Here is a 17,251-nt window from a genome sequence, read left to right as displayed (position 1 = left end):
TAACGGTAAGTGATAGGAGCACAAGTCCTACTGACTTAAAGCTGCAAACCCTGATGGCATATAACCATTTGTTTTCTTGACTTAGGGAAGTTCAGTATATCAGAAGGTGGTGGTGGTTGCAAATATAGCATGCGCTATTTATTTATCAGCTGTTGGTGATGTAATCAGAATAAAGATGTTAGTGAGACCCTAGACTTTTTTCAATTTAGATGAGCATTTTAAATGTGAAAACTTCTTGGTAGGAAAAATATCTGTATAAAAGTCTGAAATCCTATAACCCTTTATGCACCGAAAGCATGTCCTTGTGAGTTGGTTCTGCAGCTCTTCCACTAGTCCCACTGCCCCTTCTTTCCAGTAGGCCCTCTAGTTTACCCACTAACTTCAAGTAGCTAGTGTGTAGCTACTAAACATGTGACAGTCAGCTACCACACAGGATCAGTCTGCCTCCTGGCAGTTTTTCCCCTTTGCAGCTGCTATTAGGCACCTAATCCAACTGCCTTCTGTTGCTTAGAAACCTCCTCTCCTCCACAGTTGCCATTAATTTCCCCCCTGTATAGGCAGGAGAAAAGGCAAAAGTTAAGGTAGCTTCCAAGCATGAGTGAAGCCCTTTTAATTTGAAAAAAGATCTTTCAGTGGCTGAGCTATCCTTATTTAAACATATACTGTAACTTGTTACTATTACAGTTCTATTTAAAAAGAAAGGTTTAATGTGTTTTAAAATATGGGGTATATGTTAAAAAAAAAAAAAAACTTTACAGCTTTTTAATGAACTTCTTATTTAGTCAGCTGTAGTTTACTGAATACATGATCACACTGAACAAACATTTTGTGGTTTCTGCTTGTTCAATGATTTCTTGCAGAGGTGTTAAAATGGTCCTAAACAGTGAACCTGTTTGACTCCCTAACTCAGTGATACTCAAGCTCGGAAACTGCAGGTGGCTCTTTAACGTGTCTCTCGCAGGCTCTTTGCAGCACATAATATGAAAACACTGTGATTTAATTATTAACCAATCAGGATGTTTTTGCTATGTTATTAACCAATTGTAGAATACTTGGTCAGTCATTTTGCTGTGAGAATTGTATGTGAGTAATACGTATTCATATTAAATTAAATAATTAATTCACACTAGCGTGGTTCTTTTGGGTAATGTTGATTGCTAATTTGGCTCCTGAACCACTGATGTAAGGAGTCAGAGCAGTGATACTCGGACAAAATTCTTACTCTCTTTTAACTACTTATTGTGGTTTTTGTACATGGCTATTAGTGTATTAAAGTTCATCTAGATTATTTTAAATGACCAGTTGAATCAGTTAAGACTCTTATAATTCAGCTCCAAACTAAAACATCTAGATCTCAAAATGCTCTGCCACTTAATGACAGTCATATAAGCAAAGTATTTCTTTTAATTGAGTCTTATAAAGAAAATTCAGAAAAATGTGATGTCTGCCTTTTCCCCCTCTGAGCGAGGGAGCCAGGCTTGTGATAGCAGAGCTGCAGAGGGGTCCCTGCACATCTGCAGGGCCAGCGACACCCGATCCATGCAGACTCGCTGACTGTTCCGATAAGTATTTTTTGTCAATTTCAGGGTCAGCTGAAATTAATATTTACCAACAGTTATTGATTTTAAAATCAAATCCTGCCAATCCTAAATATATCAAAGTATTTGATTTGTTTTACTTTTTTGAAGTATCAAATCTGTTGTGAGCTTCCATACATTTTAAATGAAGAGGCAAGCCTGCTGACTCAAGACGTCTTTCTTCTAAGCATGCTAGGAGTTGTATGTAGTCTGTATGAAGCACTCACAAGATGGTGAAGAGGACCATAAAAGTATCTAGACAGGTTAAAGTGTTAAGTTCTTTAAATAGTCTGACTGAAAATCTCTTTTCCCCATAATTGCTGCACTTGGGGATGTCAAAATTCCACTACCTCCCCAGTTGTTCAGAGTTTAAGGCTAGACAAGACCTGAATATATATGATGTAAAACTATATTTTTTGGGGGGGGAGGGGACTTAATTCTTTATATTGGAGGCAAACAGGGCACATACGTAATTTTTCTGTGCGTGTCAACTGTAAAATTCTTCCAGTGCTACTTGTTACACCTTCCAGAACTTGTTGCCTGGGTTTGGAGCAGTTCAAGGCACTGTCAGATCATTAGACTTAAAATTGCTTTCTTTAGTAACTTGGCCTTGTCTGATTTGCACCTATGGGAGGATCTTATCCCCTTAAAGTCTGTCTCTGAAAAGGAGGGATTTCTGTTCATCTCCTAAAGCAAACAACATTTCATAGGTTTTACTGTTTTTTGGATGGATCCTATATGCAATCCACTATTGCAGGGGAAGGAGAAGTTTGCATATATTGGGCTTTCTTTATCCTGTGACCCACAAGATGAAAACTGATCTGCAATTAAAGGGACACTTAGGTTAAAACTGACCCTTCTTTAAAAACTCTTAACTCTCTCAAAACCTGTTTTAGTTCATTGAATCTTTATATTCAGACAGTGTATTCTTGCACTTCATTCAGCTTAATTGAAAATAGGCCAGTTCTTGTCTTTCTGCTTCTAGTGCATTTTTAGCTCACCGATTAATGTTTAAATTGTAAACACTTCAAGCGAACCAATAGAGAGTGTCTCCTCCTCTGCAGCCCCCAGAGCACTCAAGCTGCCTCCTGTGAATCCAGAAAGGAGGTGGGGAAGAAATAGCTGCTCTTCCGAATATTTTGGAAGGGCAGAGAGTGGATTGGGAATTGATATGTGGAGGCAGATAACTTATTCAGGGGGTTGAGGCAGGGAATTCAGGGACGGTTCATTGAGTAAGGGGGAGAGGGTGGCTTGTGTGGGCAGACCTGATCAGTCAGGTTTGAGGGTGAACTAGGAATGGCTTGGAGTGCAGAGGATGAACTGATGGATTCTGCATGGTGTAGGAAAGAAAGGAAGAGAATTAGTGGGAGGGATGGGAGTAGGAAAATAGCCAGAGAAATTTTTTTAAAAAGCATGGAGTGAACCGAAAAGAGAACAGGGAACAGATACCAGAACACAGAAGGAAAGAACTGGGTCTAAGGATCATACGTGAGAGCTATGGGAGAGAGGTAAGGGCAAGAATGAGTAAGATGTCATGGGGACAGAAAACTAAGAAGTGAATGAAGGGAAAGACTTGAAAGGGCAGGGAAGGTGTCAAGGAAGCAAAGTTCCCAATAAAAAAAACTGTCAGGAAAGTAAAGAAGATTGAAGAGTTCTTGAGGAAGAACAAAACAAGGGATATGCAGCAAATCTCAAACTCAGAGTGAGTGGCAGCAGAAACACTTTTTTGTGTGGGAGAAGCTTTTTTTGTTTGTGGGATGAGGTAGACTTGAGTCCTGGAGCAAGGCCTGGGGTCTAGTGCTCTTACAGTGCGTATAGAGAAGATGATCAGGTGTTTTGTTTCACTTTTTTAATTGAAATTTACAAAAATCTTAAACCCTTCTGCAAACTAGTGTCAGCTTTGGTTATATGTCTGTTGGGTCCCTGGGATTTTAGTACCTATTTGATTTAAAAGGAAGCAGTCAACTTGATACTTAATCAGTTTCAGAAAAGTTTAAACAAAAAAAGTTTAAAGTAGCTTAATGTACTGCACTTGCCTGAATCCCACTGCCAATTCTGTGGTTTTACTATTCCATTTTCTTATTTCCAATGTTTCTCTCCCCATTGCTGGGACAACTTTATTTAGAATTCTAAATAAGAAGGTAGGTCTCAGAATGTTGTTCAGCATAAAATGTGCTCTAAAAATACAAAACTTGGTATATAGAAGATTACTGAGAACTCGCATCTCCAGTTTAATCTCCTCTTGTCTCCACATAACACTCCACAAACTTCCTTATTTGGTTTCCCTAGGTATGGACCTACAGTAGGGAATACTGGAATCCAAACTTTCTTCAGATGGTTTTAGAAATATTTTCATGAAGCTTTATAAAGGATTGTAAAACTACTTTTTACATAACTTTATATTTTGGGCCCAAACTAGGTGTTCACTTTTAAACAATGAACAGGTTTGATTAAATCTAACTAAGATTCCTTTACAATCTTAAAGGAAAACTTAGTCTGCTGGATGCCTGATGTCCACTCTGGTTGAAGGGGGGGTTGTTTTTATTTGACAGACCACTGTTAACTAGCATGATGCTTGCACTCACATTGCAATTTTCTATTTTTACAGATAACAGTACAGACTTCTGGGATACTGATGTAAAATGGTTTTCATTACTGGAGAGCACAAACTGGCTGGAAATCGTTAGGTTTGTTAATATATGTTCTTTGGGTTCAGTCTTTATTAAATGAATCTCTGGTGATTTTTCTAGCTATGGTTATTGGAAAACTAGTTTTAAATCAGTAATGCTTTTTATATTAAATGAATTTTTGGGGATCTTTATCAAAACACTTTGGTTCAGGAGTCTGAGATGCATAGAATACATAGATTGATCAATTTATTTTCTTTATGATCCAATATCAATAGAAAATGTACATGCGACAGCCAGAGCAGATGCACTGTAAAACAGCTGTTTGGAGGACAGAAACCTCCCAAACTCTGGTCACTAAACTTTTCTCATTGGCGGAAAGGGACTTCACATCACCTGTTTCATAAACTTCATCAAGAATGGAAGAATAAACGAAAACCTAACAGGAAAGACTTCTTGAAGCCTCAGACTTCTGGACTACAATAGAGTGCATGCCATCACACCCCGTAGACAGGGTATCTGGAGAAGAGATTTGTGGTACTGTGGACTACATGTGTACTGGGGACACTTAAATTCTCACTTGTGCTCATGCTAATTCAGGTGAACTGGTGGGAACCATAGTGCAGATGAGTCTGGTGACTAAATTCATTTTTTTTCAGTGGTGTAGCAATACTTGTTGCAAAGCAAACCCAACTGAAATAGTGGTCATCTGCACTACTGGTAGCTATAGCATAAAGTCCAGATCACCTGAACCAGTGATTACAACTGTGAGTAATTTTTTGTAAGCTTTATATGTAGACAAGGCCTTAAACAAAAAAAATTCTACTGCCTGTGAAGCTAGGCGTCCTGCAAAAGTCTGTCTTCAGTAGAATATGCAAATGGAATCTGTCTCAGAAAATTTAAGTTTTTGACATGAGTTACCGCTGCTGAGCAGCAGCGGAATTGTGGAAACTGAGGTTAAGACTGCAAAGGCAACAACTGGCCAAATATGCAAATTGGCAACATTTCTAACTTAAAAGCAATTTTCTATTGAAAGGAAGGTCTGAAACAGTGGGAAAACCATGTGAGAACTTGAAATATCCAACTTCTTGGGTTTCCAAACATCTCTGATCCTGAACTCCAGAATATGGAAAACCTGTCCTGATCTCCTGAAATCTCCTCTGTAGTATCCGCCTGTGTTTATAGAATTCCTATGTGTAAAATTGAGAGGTAAGTACGATCAGATATATAACACATTTTTCTTTATTGGAGATCGACCAAAAACTTTGAAAACAGCGACAGTGGTTGGAGACATTATCTCTAAGGATACTAAAACCCTGTTCCTCCCTCCCCACCCCCTGACCTCACCCCACGACCAGAGGAGTAGTATGATACATTGTTTGCACTCTCTTCTCCTCTTTGCTGGATTGCATTTCCCTTTTCTGGGTTGCCTGTGAGTTTATACAAGAATTTTTCAACCTTCATGCATTAAAGTGTGAGCATAACTTCTAGAGATAAACACAATCAAACCAAATGCTAACTTCTAGCCAAATTCACATCCTCACTCTTGAAAAGAAGCAATTTCCCTTACTTGGCAGTTTGCTCTGCAGATTCTTGGCACTTCAGCAAGCAGTCTCTTCGTTCTGGGATCCAGACTTCTGAATGAAGCAATATGACAAAATAGACACTGAAGGTGAAAGTACTGATTTATGTTGGCTCATTTGCAAGAATCTCACCTCTGTGTGCCAATGTAACAAGTCGCTAGGTTTGAACTTACCCAAAACTTCTCCAAATTGTTTTTGTATTTCCTTTTTAAAAAAAATCTCACTTGTTCTTCCTTGGGAGAAAATGCTGTCTCTAATGTGAAAAAGTTTGGTTTTTATTTGCGTTTTCAGAGGCTTCGGTTAATCACCATCCCCAAACTCTTACAGAAAATATTTTCCTACCTTTCAAGCTTGTTGAGGATTCCTATATTGCTCTCAATGTAAAGCACAATAATAATTCTTTATAACGCGCAGTTAGAAAAAAGCCAGAATGAAGTAAACTCTACTTGAAGAAGGCTAGATATATTGATGTGCTCTGAATGCCTACGACAGAAAGATAATTATAAAGTGGAAATATAAAACTACTCTTCAAAAATGTGCACATTGGAAATCGAAACTTTTGTAAAATCAGAAAACAAGAAAACTTCTGATCCCAAAGATTAAATTTAAAACATGAATTGTAATTGGATAAAATTTGAGAGAAACAATCTAAAACACAAACTTGATTCAGGAATCTGCTCTACCCAAACTTGTTTCTGATTGGCATGGTAGCTTTTTTTTCAGGGGAAACTAATGTAACAGATCACTGAAACTATATATGAACTGTCATAATGCTGCTTAAACTTAACTAGTTGAAAACCACATTTGAGAATATTAGTTTTGTCTTATTTCTCCATACCACATTAGGCGATGTCTGAAAAAAGCAATAGAGGTGGTTGAATATCTGGAAGGACAGAACACAAACGTTCTCCTTGTAGGTAAGAATCTTTCATCAAGAGATGATTGTATCAGATAAATCTTCTCTCTATTCCTCCCACCCGCCTACCACCTTGAGAAATGTACTGAATTTAAGATACACCCTTAAATATATATAACGAAGGGGAAATAATGGTAAACAGAGTTTAAAATTCATACACATCTGCTCTATTTAATTCACATACAAAACTTCCATCTGTACTGCAACTGGTGTTTCCTTTATTTGAGATTTGGCATGCGTAGTCTCAGCCCATGAGGGAATCACTTGAAGGGGGTGAAGATGAATTATTAAAGGACTGTTATTTGAGTCAAAAGAATTTTTTTTTTATTAATGCTTTTTGGTCTAACAACTTTAAGTTTAACTTTAACCCCCTAATATAGTTATACAAACTGCTAAATAAAAAGCAAATGGAAAGTTGAATCTATTCAGTGTGTGTGTGTGTGTGTGTGTGTGTACTAGAGTTTGCTCAAATAACGTGTTTTTTATTATTGTCATTGTGAACGTTGTACAAGGGATAATGGCTTAATTCGGCCTACGCAGAAAGGACCAAGTACGTTTATCTGATACATGGCCATTCTGAGAATAGTTGTTGCATTTACATGCACATGTAGTCACCAGTGAACAGTATATGATGTACAGGATCAAGCCCTAACTACTGGTCTATAATCTAAAGCTTAGTCTACATATCTGTGTATTTAATGGCAAAGTAGATTTTCCCAGACATGTTATTTTCCTCGAATTGTGGGTCAACTCTTAAAATACCATAAACTGAGACTGGGAGCTCTGTCTTGTATTGAAAATATTAAATGAGGGAGTTATTTTTATGTTAAATAATTGGGAGAGGGTATTAGAGAGAATACAATAGTTCGAAATATATTGAGTGCTGGCAAACATGCTGCATGTCTCAAAGGCATAGACAGGTATTTGCCACAAAAAGCCTGCAATCTAGTAGACAAGACAGTATGGGAAGCAAGGGGATATTACAAAGCAAAATGAATGAGGCACAATTTGGTATACACCTTGTTCCATGACTTTCCCCTTCCTCCCATGTCTCTTCCCTTTAGTTGTTCCCTTTTGCCATCTGTCACCTCATCCAGTCCTCCATTACCACCTCTGTCTTCTTTTCACATCATGAACATTTGGATTGAGTGTAGGGGTTAAAGCACGTGGGGGCAAAGCAGAGTAACTACTTGGGAGATGGCCTCAAGCGTCTAGTGCGTAGTGTCTCTCTCCCTGCTGGAGAGCAGCAGAAGCCAGAATTGATACATACAAACTTTGAATACTCTTTTGAAGATCAAGTTTGATATTAAGGCTTCAGTAGGTGAGCTAGAGATGTGAACCAGAGTGGATCAGCAGTGTGTCTAGTTCTATGTAAAATGCCAAATGTATGAATTGGGTTTTTTCATAAGCTGACTAGTAAATGTATTTTTCTAGGGCAATTGTAGCTTGACCTGACAGGAGCTTTTTAGACGTCAAACTAAATGTCCTTGAATTAACAAATTGTTAAATACAATAGAGCCATTTTTGAGGGAGAATGCTAGTTTTTCACAGAAAATGCAAGAACAAGTTTTAGATGCTTAGATACAGGATGATTTTCAGTGTGGAAGAGAAGACCATGGAATAAGACCATAAAACAGAATAGTACTTACTGCAATGTTACCTATTAACATCTTTTTCTGTAAAGACACTACCAGTGCAGTGGGTATTAAGCACCTCTTAAAAAGTCTCTTCCTTAGGCATCCAAGTCTAAACAAATATTAGCAAATTTTTTGGTCAAAATTATATTTCCATAAGCATTAGTCACACCAAACTAATGTGAACAAGCATTTGAATGGTGAAGGGAGCAATATGCATTACCAGTGTGACCACTTTTTGTCTTTTCAATACTATTTTCTAGAGGAGAATGCCTCTGATCTGTGCTGTGTGATCTCCAGTCTAGTTCAAGTGATGATGGATTCACACTACAGAACAAAGTTTGGCTTTCAGAGCCTTATTCAGAAAGAGTGGGTAATGGGAGGACATTGTTTTTTGGATCGCTGCAACCATTTACGGCAAAACGACAAAGAGGAGGTATGTTTCTTGACTCTTGGTTATGTACAGCTTCACAAGCTTGTTCACTGTGAGGGATGGTGTTGGGTGTTTGGGCTAACAGGGTCTGCTTTGAAGATATCTTAATTGTAAATCTTGCCTTATGGATTGCAGATACTTCATTGTCTATTCTTTATTCCATTGGGAAATAACTTTTTAAAACTTGATGACGTGTTATCTTGGAATATTGCTATTCACTAGGTTACAATACATATCTTAAACAGATTAGTGTGATTTTTATTTTTTTTAGATAAGTATTTCATCATTCATAAACTTGCAGTACAGCGTGCTCCAGAGGTGACGATTCCACCATAAATATGCCTGTCTGATTGCACTCTTTTTGGAATGGAGTTGCTGTTTTTGAAGGAGGTGTAGCGAAACACTCCAAAGTTGTCTTTTTAAAATAGTAGAGAGCATAGAGCCGGAGCATAGAGTTAACTAATCAAGCAGGGAGTGATTTGAAACATCCACAGTTTGGGATTCCATGCAATATTGATTTTTAACATGGATTTAATTAGATCTCTGAATTGACTACCATTTAGTTTCCCCATGTAGTCTGAGTTCTAGGAATAAGCTAATTGTGTTATTTTTTTATCGAGAGAAGGGAATCTATAGCTTTTGAAACTTTTTAGCATGGCTTCCAGTGACTCTTGATCCAAACTAATCTCTAGCTTTCACTGCTAATCCAGTGGTGCTGGCAGACCTACAGTTTTCATCACAAGCTAATGCATTTCATGTCTAGTGCAAAAAGGCAAATTGTTAATCTATAGATTAGCAATTGGCATAACAAAATTTTAAACTGTATGTGTCAGCAAAGAGCAAACTATGCTTTGTCTTAGACCAGTGGTCACTAACCAATCGATTGCACTCTCTGGCCGCTAAAAGTCGGGCGGTGTGACAGGGCTGCCACTAAGGCAGGCTCCCTGGCAGCCCTGGCCCCACGCCGCTCCCAGAAGCGGCCAGCACGCCCCTGGGGGAGGGCAGGGGTCTCCCTCTGTGCGCTGCTCCTGCCTGCAAGCACCACCCTCTCAGCTCCCATTGGCTGGGAACAGGGCACTGGGGCCAATGGGAGCTGCAGGAGCGGTGCCTGCAGAGAGGGGAGCCATGTGCCCCTCCCCAGGGGGCGCATTGGGGCCCCTTCCGGGAGCAGGGTGGGCCGATCGGGAGCCGCCCAAGGTAAGTGCCGCCCGGAGGGAGCCCACACCCCAGCCCTGAGCCCCCTCCTGGAGCCAGCACACCATACCCACTCCTGCACCCCTCCCCCATCCCTGGCTCCCCTCCCAGAGCCTGCACCCCCTCCTTTACCCCTACATTCTGCCCCAGCCTGGAGCCCCCTCCTACACCCAAACTCCCTCCCAGAGCTTGCACCCCTCACCCGCTTCTGCATCCCTGCCCCAGGCTCAGCCCGGAGCCCCCTCCCACATTCTGAACCCCTCGGCCCCAGCTCAGAGCCCGCACCCCCTTCCGAATCCCAACCCCTGTCCCAGCCCGGTGAAAGTGAGTGAGGGTGGGGGAGAGCGAGCGACGGAGAGGGGGGGAATGGAGTGAGCAGGGCTTTGGGAAAGGGGCTGGGTAGATCCTGGGATGCACTTAAATTCAAAAAGTGATCTTGTGCATAAAAAGGTTGGAGGCCACTGTCTTAGACAAAACAAGTGGGTAAAACATTTCAACACAATTCACTATATAAATCCAGATTGCTGTTTTTAGATAGGTTTGTATTTGGAGACATTCAAATTATTTAGAAGTAAACCATCTGCATGATAGGCCAACGTGTGGTGTCTTTATTTTTATTTTTTTTCCCCCCCTGAAATTGATTTAATATTTCTTTTTATTTAGGCTCCTGTTTTTCTGCTCTTCTTAGATTGTGTTTGGCAGTTGGTACAACAGTATCCTCCGGCATTTGAGTTCACTGAGACTTACTTAACTGTCTTATCAGACAGTCTCTATATACCTATTTTTAGCACCTTCTTCTTCAATTCACAGCATCAAAAGGAAACTAACATGGTAAGGGTGTGCTTTTGGGGAAGTGGTGTGTTAGACAACCCTTTTGCCAACAGTATGGGTAATATTTAACAAAAATTGACTGGCATTAGAATTAGCTACAAAATTATGTTTCCAAGGAAAATTTGAGGGCAGTGTGATCTAGAGGAATGAACACAGGGTGTGGAGTTTGGAGGTGCTGAGTTTTGATCCTGATTCTGCCATTGACTTGTGGCTTTGGGTAAGTCATTTCATCTTTTCGGTGTCGTCAAACTGTAAAAGTCAGATACTTGAGCAGGAGTGTTAAGATTAATATCTATAATGTTTCAAAAACAGTGCTATAGATCTGTTTTTGTTGCTACTGTTCTATCAAAATAGGGATTTATTTATGGGAGTGTAAGACTTTAAGAATAACTAAAATATCTTTAAAAGATGTCTAGTACTGCTACAGCTGTGGACTGGCTGCTCTGTATTCCATGGCCACAGAATTCACTTGCTGTAGAATTGTGCTCAAGAATCCACACTTCACTTCTTGTACATTTCGTGTAGCCCCCTTGATAGTAGAAAACCTTGAAAACATGAATCAACTGTGCATGTCCTTCCTAAGTCTACAAACAGCCTGAAAAAATAGCTGATATTCAGTGTCCCATTCATTTATCTCAGTGGTTCCCAAACGGGTTCGCGAAATGTTACAGGGGGTTCTCGGGAACAGATTCTCTAATGACGGACAGAGCTGTCCCTAGGGACCACAGGCAGCACGGGGCCAGCAGCCCGGAGCCTCTGGACTTCCAAGAGCTAAGCAGATCAAAGCAAGCATATCTATTACATTGAGGAGATTTAAATTTCAAGACTCCTTGTAAGAAATGGAAAGGGAGGTGGATATTTTTTGCTGTTTTTAAAATTAAATAGGCAGCTAGTATTGTTTTTAAAATTACTATGAAGAACAAGTTTAAGGTTTGTTGTACCGTGTGTTGTTTGGCTGGACTGCTCAAGACCTGAATGCTTGTGTAGGAAGAACTCTTTGAGTTGGCTTCTTAAATACCTTCATGCTGTTTCACATCTGATGCTCCTTAATGAAACATAGGAGCCTTGTCTTATAACAGGCTTATTCAAAGTGATACAAGCTATGAAAGTGAGATTTTGGAAGAGTGTTGCCATTTTCATAATGTAATAAAAATACTGTAATGATAAAAAATTAATAATAAATAGTGTGTAATAAGCATGTCATAAAAACAAATTTTATATTTCCAGGATCACTGCTTTTATAATTTGTATTCAGGTAAAGGAGAAAATCCCTGGAAATATTCATTTTTACTAGGGGGTTCGCGAGACTTGACATTTTAGTGAAAGGGGTTCACAGGTTGTTAAAGTTTGGGAACCACTGATCTATCTGGAGTGTTAACTGTGATGTTTAAAATATAATTCAGTTGGCAACATTATCATTTTAGCAGACACACCTTTTAATGTGCTTATCTCACAATCCTAAACTGCCTCCCAGGTGCCACAAGCTCTGTCAGTCTCCTACTTAGCTTTCAAACCTCCAGTTTCCCTTTTGACAATCTTCAAGATGCAATTAGGGATTTTCACTGCAATAACCTGGCATGTTGAAAACCCAATAGGGAGACAGTGTAAAATAAAATGGTTAATACCAAAATAAACAGAGGTTACTGTATAGACTGCATTAATATCTATATTTAAAAACCTCTTTTTTTTTTAAATTTTATCTGAGCTTACTGCAGAATCCAGGGATCTAGCTGCAGAATTGTCCAGCTTGCTACCGAATATATAGGGCTTTGTCTAAGATTCTGATTTCTCCTTAAGAGTCTTGTGGAATTCTGTTCTTGACCACCTCTAACTAATTGTTCCATTTGTTTTGGCAGTCTAGAGAAGGCCACAATGCACAAAGCAGCCATTTCAGGTTTCTCACAGTTTGGGATTGGTCTGTGCAGTTTGAACCTAAAGCACAGGTTTTGCTCAACAACCCTCTTTATGTGGAGAAGCCAAAACTGGACAAAAGTCAGCGGAAAACTACACGATTCAAAGTAAGATGTTTGATCAACTTCATTCAGAAACCATAAAAATACATTTTCCACTTTTGTGCAAGTCATTTATACTTGAGACAAATATACTTGGAGCCAAAACTTACACTGTATTTGGTGAGATTTAAAAGCCCACATTAGAATCCAAAGGATTCTGAGACCTCTTCTTGCACTAGCAAGAAGCAGATCTATTTGATCTGCCTCCTACCGCTGCAAATGAATGCAGAAACACTTAGATGGAAGAGCTAACCTGGGCTACTATGTATGGATCATTAGTTGGCAAAAGGGTGAGTGTAGGGATAACTTCAATATATTGCTTATTGTAGTGCCAAAGCATTTATTGCCAATCTATTTAATAGACACTTTATTAGACTTGCTTTGCTGTGGTTCATGAAACATCTAATCCAAATGCATAGCTTAATTTTAAATCTGATGCATTACCTTAATCTGAGTTTGATCTGGTAACTAATGGGTCTGTTACAGTATTTTTAAGATTGTCATGGGCACCCAGTTGTTTTGTTATAGGGTAGTAAAAATTCATATAAAATACACTTGGTTTCTCTCATGGCATTGCGTGGTGTCTAACTAGGAGTTTTTCATCGTAAATTTCCTGGGGCTGGGGCTAAACGTTCTGTTCTGTACTAAGACCACTAACTGCTCAACAAATAACTATGATGAGCATCTGGACAGCTACATCATTATGCTGAGAAACTGCAATTTGGAGGCTGAACAGTGTAAAAATATAAATTTTCTCTAGTGTGCATGGGCTGCTTGAAATCAGTGCTTTACTGGAGTTGTTTTATCACTTTTAATCTCTACAGCTCCCTAAAAGTGCTTTTAAAATCTGCCTCTTATTTTGCTGAAAAAAAGACTTCATGCCCCAGAGATATTGAGTTGCTGTAATTGGAGATCAAATAAGTGTGAATTTCAGTACAAGGCAACAAAACTAGTATAGTACTAAGTCTTATGAAACCAAGCTGACACAAACGGGCTTTTTTTCTCTGACTTGGTGCATTGGCTGCCTCAGTAGTTTGTATATTGTAACATCGACCATATACACAGCAGACAAATGTATGGGTTAAATAATGAAGGGTTAAATAATAAACCAGCATGGCTTTGTTTACCAGTAGGTGTCTTAGTAATTCAGCATTATTTGAATATAACTTTTGTATAACGTGGCTCATTTCAAATGTTGGCTTCAATGTAGAATATAGTTCCAGTGCAGTTTACCTCAGTGCATTTATTAATTTTTTTCTTTATTTTTTTTTAAGCATCAACGACAGCTTTCTTTGCCACTGACGCAAACAAAATCTTCTCCAAAAAGAGGATTTTTCAGGGAGGAAACTGATCACTTTATTAAAAACATTCTGGGCAAAAGAATTAGCAAACTGATAAATTCTTCAGATGAGCTTCATAATAACTTCACAGAATTCTACGATAGCTGGCACTGTAAACCTATTGACTTTCATGGACTTCTGCTGCCTCACATTGAAGGGCCAGGAATCAAAGTTTGGGCGCAGCGATATTTACGATGGATTCCTGAAGCACAGCTGCTTGGCGGTGGTACAGTTGCCACTGCAACTAAAATCTTGGACATGATAGAGGAAGTTCAGAGCTTACAGAAGAAAATGGATGAAAAACATAGTCTGACAGTCCCTCAAGGCAGGGAAGCTCTTCCAATGCTGAGAAATTCTGCCCGTTTGTCATCCTTGTTTCCATTTGCTTTGCTTCAGAGACATTCTCTCAAGCCAGTTCTGCCCACCAGCACCTGGAAAGACTTGGAAGATGAGGATGACTTGGCCAAAAGAGATGATGAGTTTGTTGATTTAAGTGAAGTGATTTAACATGACTCAAACTGAGAAATTAAAGTATTGGCACAAATTTCAGTGAGAGTTGTACATGTTAAACTTTAGGTTTAAATGTTATGCTGTATCTTAATGATGGAATTCTTCCCTTCAAGTGTCTGCATCTGACTTCAGCCAGTATGCTAAAATCTTAACCTAGATCTTTAGCACAGAAAGAACCAGCTATCATAATTAATATTTTATATAGTCTGTGGAAAGACATTGATATACTTCCATTTCAGTCTAGCAATGTTTACTGCAGACAGATTTTACATGGGTTCAAGAGAGACACTGCTTTTTTATGAAGTGGCTGTACTGTAGTATATGTCCAAAAAAAAAAAGAAATATAAAATGGCGATCAGTCAAAAGGAATTAAGCTATTTCTCTCTAACTTATGTCCTTGATATGAAGCTCTGCATAACCACTAAGGTGATTACAACATTATTGGAAGTAGTTGGTTAAACTGACTTTGCATAATCTTTCTCCACAAGTGGTAAACTGGGGAAAGGTGGAGAATTATAAATACTCATATACAAACAAGTATAATCCTTCATTTTTTGAAGCTGAGAAAAGACCATCCATAGTACCCAGGGATTATTCCTCTAGACCTATTACGTCATGAGTTGAAATTGTGAATTGGTCATCCACATATATTCCGATCAATTATTCCTTCTTGGCCTATAGAATTGTAATGGGCAGTTTGGCTGTTTTCAGCCTTGGTATGTGCTTAGCTTAAAGACCGGTCAGTCGCAAGGGCATTTCACATCACTAGTCTTACTCCTCATGCCCATCATGCAATACAGTCCTGCTGCCATGATGTATTAAATCCTAGATGTTTGCTGCTAATAATAGATAATGGTCAGATTGAAAGACTCAAATTTACCAGAAGAATCTCCTCTCAAATGGAGTAGGACTTTCATGCTCATCTCCCAGTTTGATGCCATTTGCCTTTCAAGGCTTTTTGTAGCTTGCACCTTCTCTGCTAATAGAAAAAAAATAGTTTTATACCCCTACAATAAAGCTGGACTTGTTTTATAAACTTGTGGCATACATTAATTATGAATGTGGCCTTCATGTAAAAGCTGAGTATTAGAATCCAGTTGCTGGATTTTGGCATAACAGTACCTCAGTGATAAAAGCCATATAAGAAATGCCTGTCATAAACCTCTTGCTCTATTGTGTGTATATACTCATTTTTTTAATGCAGATAATTGTACTTTGTAAAATCCACGTTTTTACTCTTTATGAAATATCATATCTATGGTCATTTTGCACCCTTAAATGCAGAAAATAATCCACAAGATGGAAGTAAGTCATAAAAGCCTTTACTTTGGTGAAAGGATTAATAATACTGTGTGCTAGGAAACTTGCATCTAAGATTGGTCAGCTCATAGTAATCAGGAATGTTTAACTGGATTGCTAAAGAGGAGTCTTAAACTTTGCACTGAATTATATTCCTTATGGACAGCAGATCCTGTCCCTTTCCTTGCTTCTCTGTAACTGTTATGAACCCAGATTGGTCTGCTAAAATGAAATACACTGATCAGGAGAAAGATGATGGAGCTGGATGCCAAACTGAAGCGTCTCAAGTCATGGTTGCCTTACTTCTTAATAGGGAAGACTATTAAGTAAATTAAGCTTGCAATATATTTTTTTTAAATACACTAGCACTACACTTATTTTCATAGTGCATATGAGCCTTCTTAAAACTAGCACTTGCCAGAATTGGCTGTCTTGCACTCTCGTCTTTCAAACTATAGATTTCGATTACTGTAATCGAAAATCAAGTGTCTCAAATATGTATGCAATAATCCCTCTACGAAGTAGTACAACCCATGCATTTTATGGGCAGCAGTTATCTTATATTCTAAGATTATAATTACTTGGATTTCAGATTTTTAAAACACTGCCATTGGAAACTTTAATTTTTGTTATATAGAAAGATTCTATTTGTGCTTTTGACAGTCAAAATATTCAACTGTTGTAATGTGTTCAGTCATGAAAACTATGTATGTATGTAGGAAAATGGATGTCAAATATCTTTGTATAGAAAATTCTCAAATGGATTTGTATGGAGGATATATTTATGTGCAGGATGAGACATGGGAACACTTCTCTATTGTAAATGTAGAGTGAATGCCATTGTTATGAGTTCTGTTTTCTGCACTGTGGGATTGGAAATGTACTTAACTTTACAGACTTTTGGTTTTCTGTTTATACCTCAGAGTTTTTACACTGAATGCAAGTTACAGAAGCTTTAACAGTTTGTATTTTTAAAATCTTCCTATTTCTCTTTAAATAGGCTGTTTAGAGAGTCTATAGGTCAATAAAATGTACTGACTTCTCTTTAAATATATACGTTTTTTGTGCTGAATACACACCAAGAAATTATTTAAAGCACACACACAAGTTTTTCTGTATTGACACGAGGTGATTGTAGTGGTTAAACGTCCTGTGCTTTGAAAGGCTTTGTATGTTTGCTAAAAATGAAAGAATGAAGCTAGTGTAGAACAATGCTTGTGACTCTTATTTCTGCTTTGCCCATAGTATACGTGATCTGTCAATTTTAAATTTTGGGGGAACAAGGAGCTGCAAAA

General features: G+C 38.5%; 1 protein-coding gene across 1 annotated transcript in view; it reads left to right on the top strand.

The window, feature by feature from the left end:
- Nucleotides 1-14,654, top strand: part of MTMR12 (myotubularin related protein 12) — a 61,046-nt gene extending 46,392 nt beyond the window's left edge. Inside the window, exons 11-16 of the mRNA XM_065406697.1 lie at nt 4,186-4,264; nt 6,634-6,704; nt 8,601-8,773; nt 10,628-10,795; nt 12,652-12,813; nt 14,082-14,654. Of these exons, the coding sequence (XP_065262769.1) occupies nt 4,186-4,264; nt 6,634-6,704; nt 8,601-8,773; nt 10,628-10,795; nt 12,652-12,813; nt 14,082-14,654 (1,226 nt within the window). The remainder of the gene's footprint in view (nt 1-4,185; nt 4,265-6,633; nt 6,705-8,600; nt 8,774-10,627; nt 10,796-12,651; nt 12,814-14,081) is intronic.
- Nucleotides 14,655-17,251: the final 2,597 nt, after the last annotated feature.

Source organism: Emys orbicularis, chromosome 6 (genome assembly GCF_028017835.1).
Source record: "Emys orbicularis isolate rEmyOrb1 chromosome 6, rEmyOrb1.hap1, whole genome shotgun sequence".
In the NCBI taxonomy this organism is placed as follows: Eukaryota; Metazoa; Chordata; order Testudines; family Emydidae; genus Emys; species Emys orbicularis.
The sequence above is the reverse complement of the archived record's forward strand: the minus strand, read 5'-3'. Positions and strand labels throughout refer to the sequence as shown.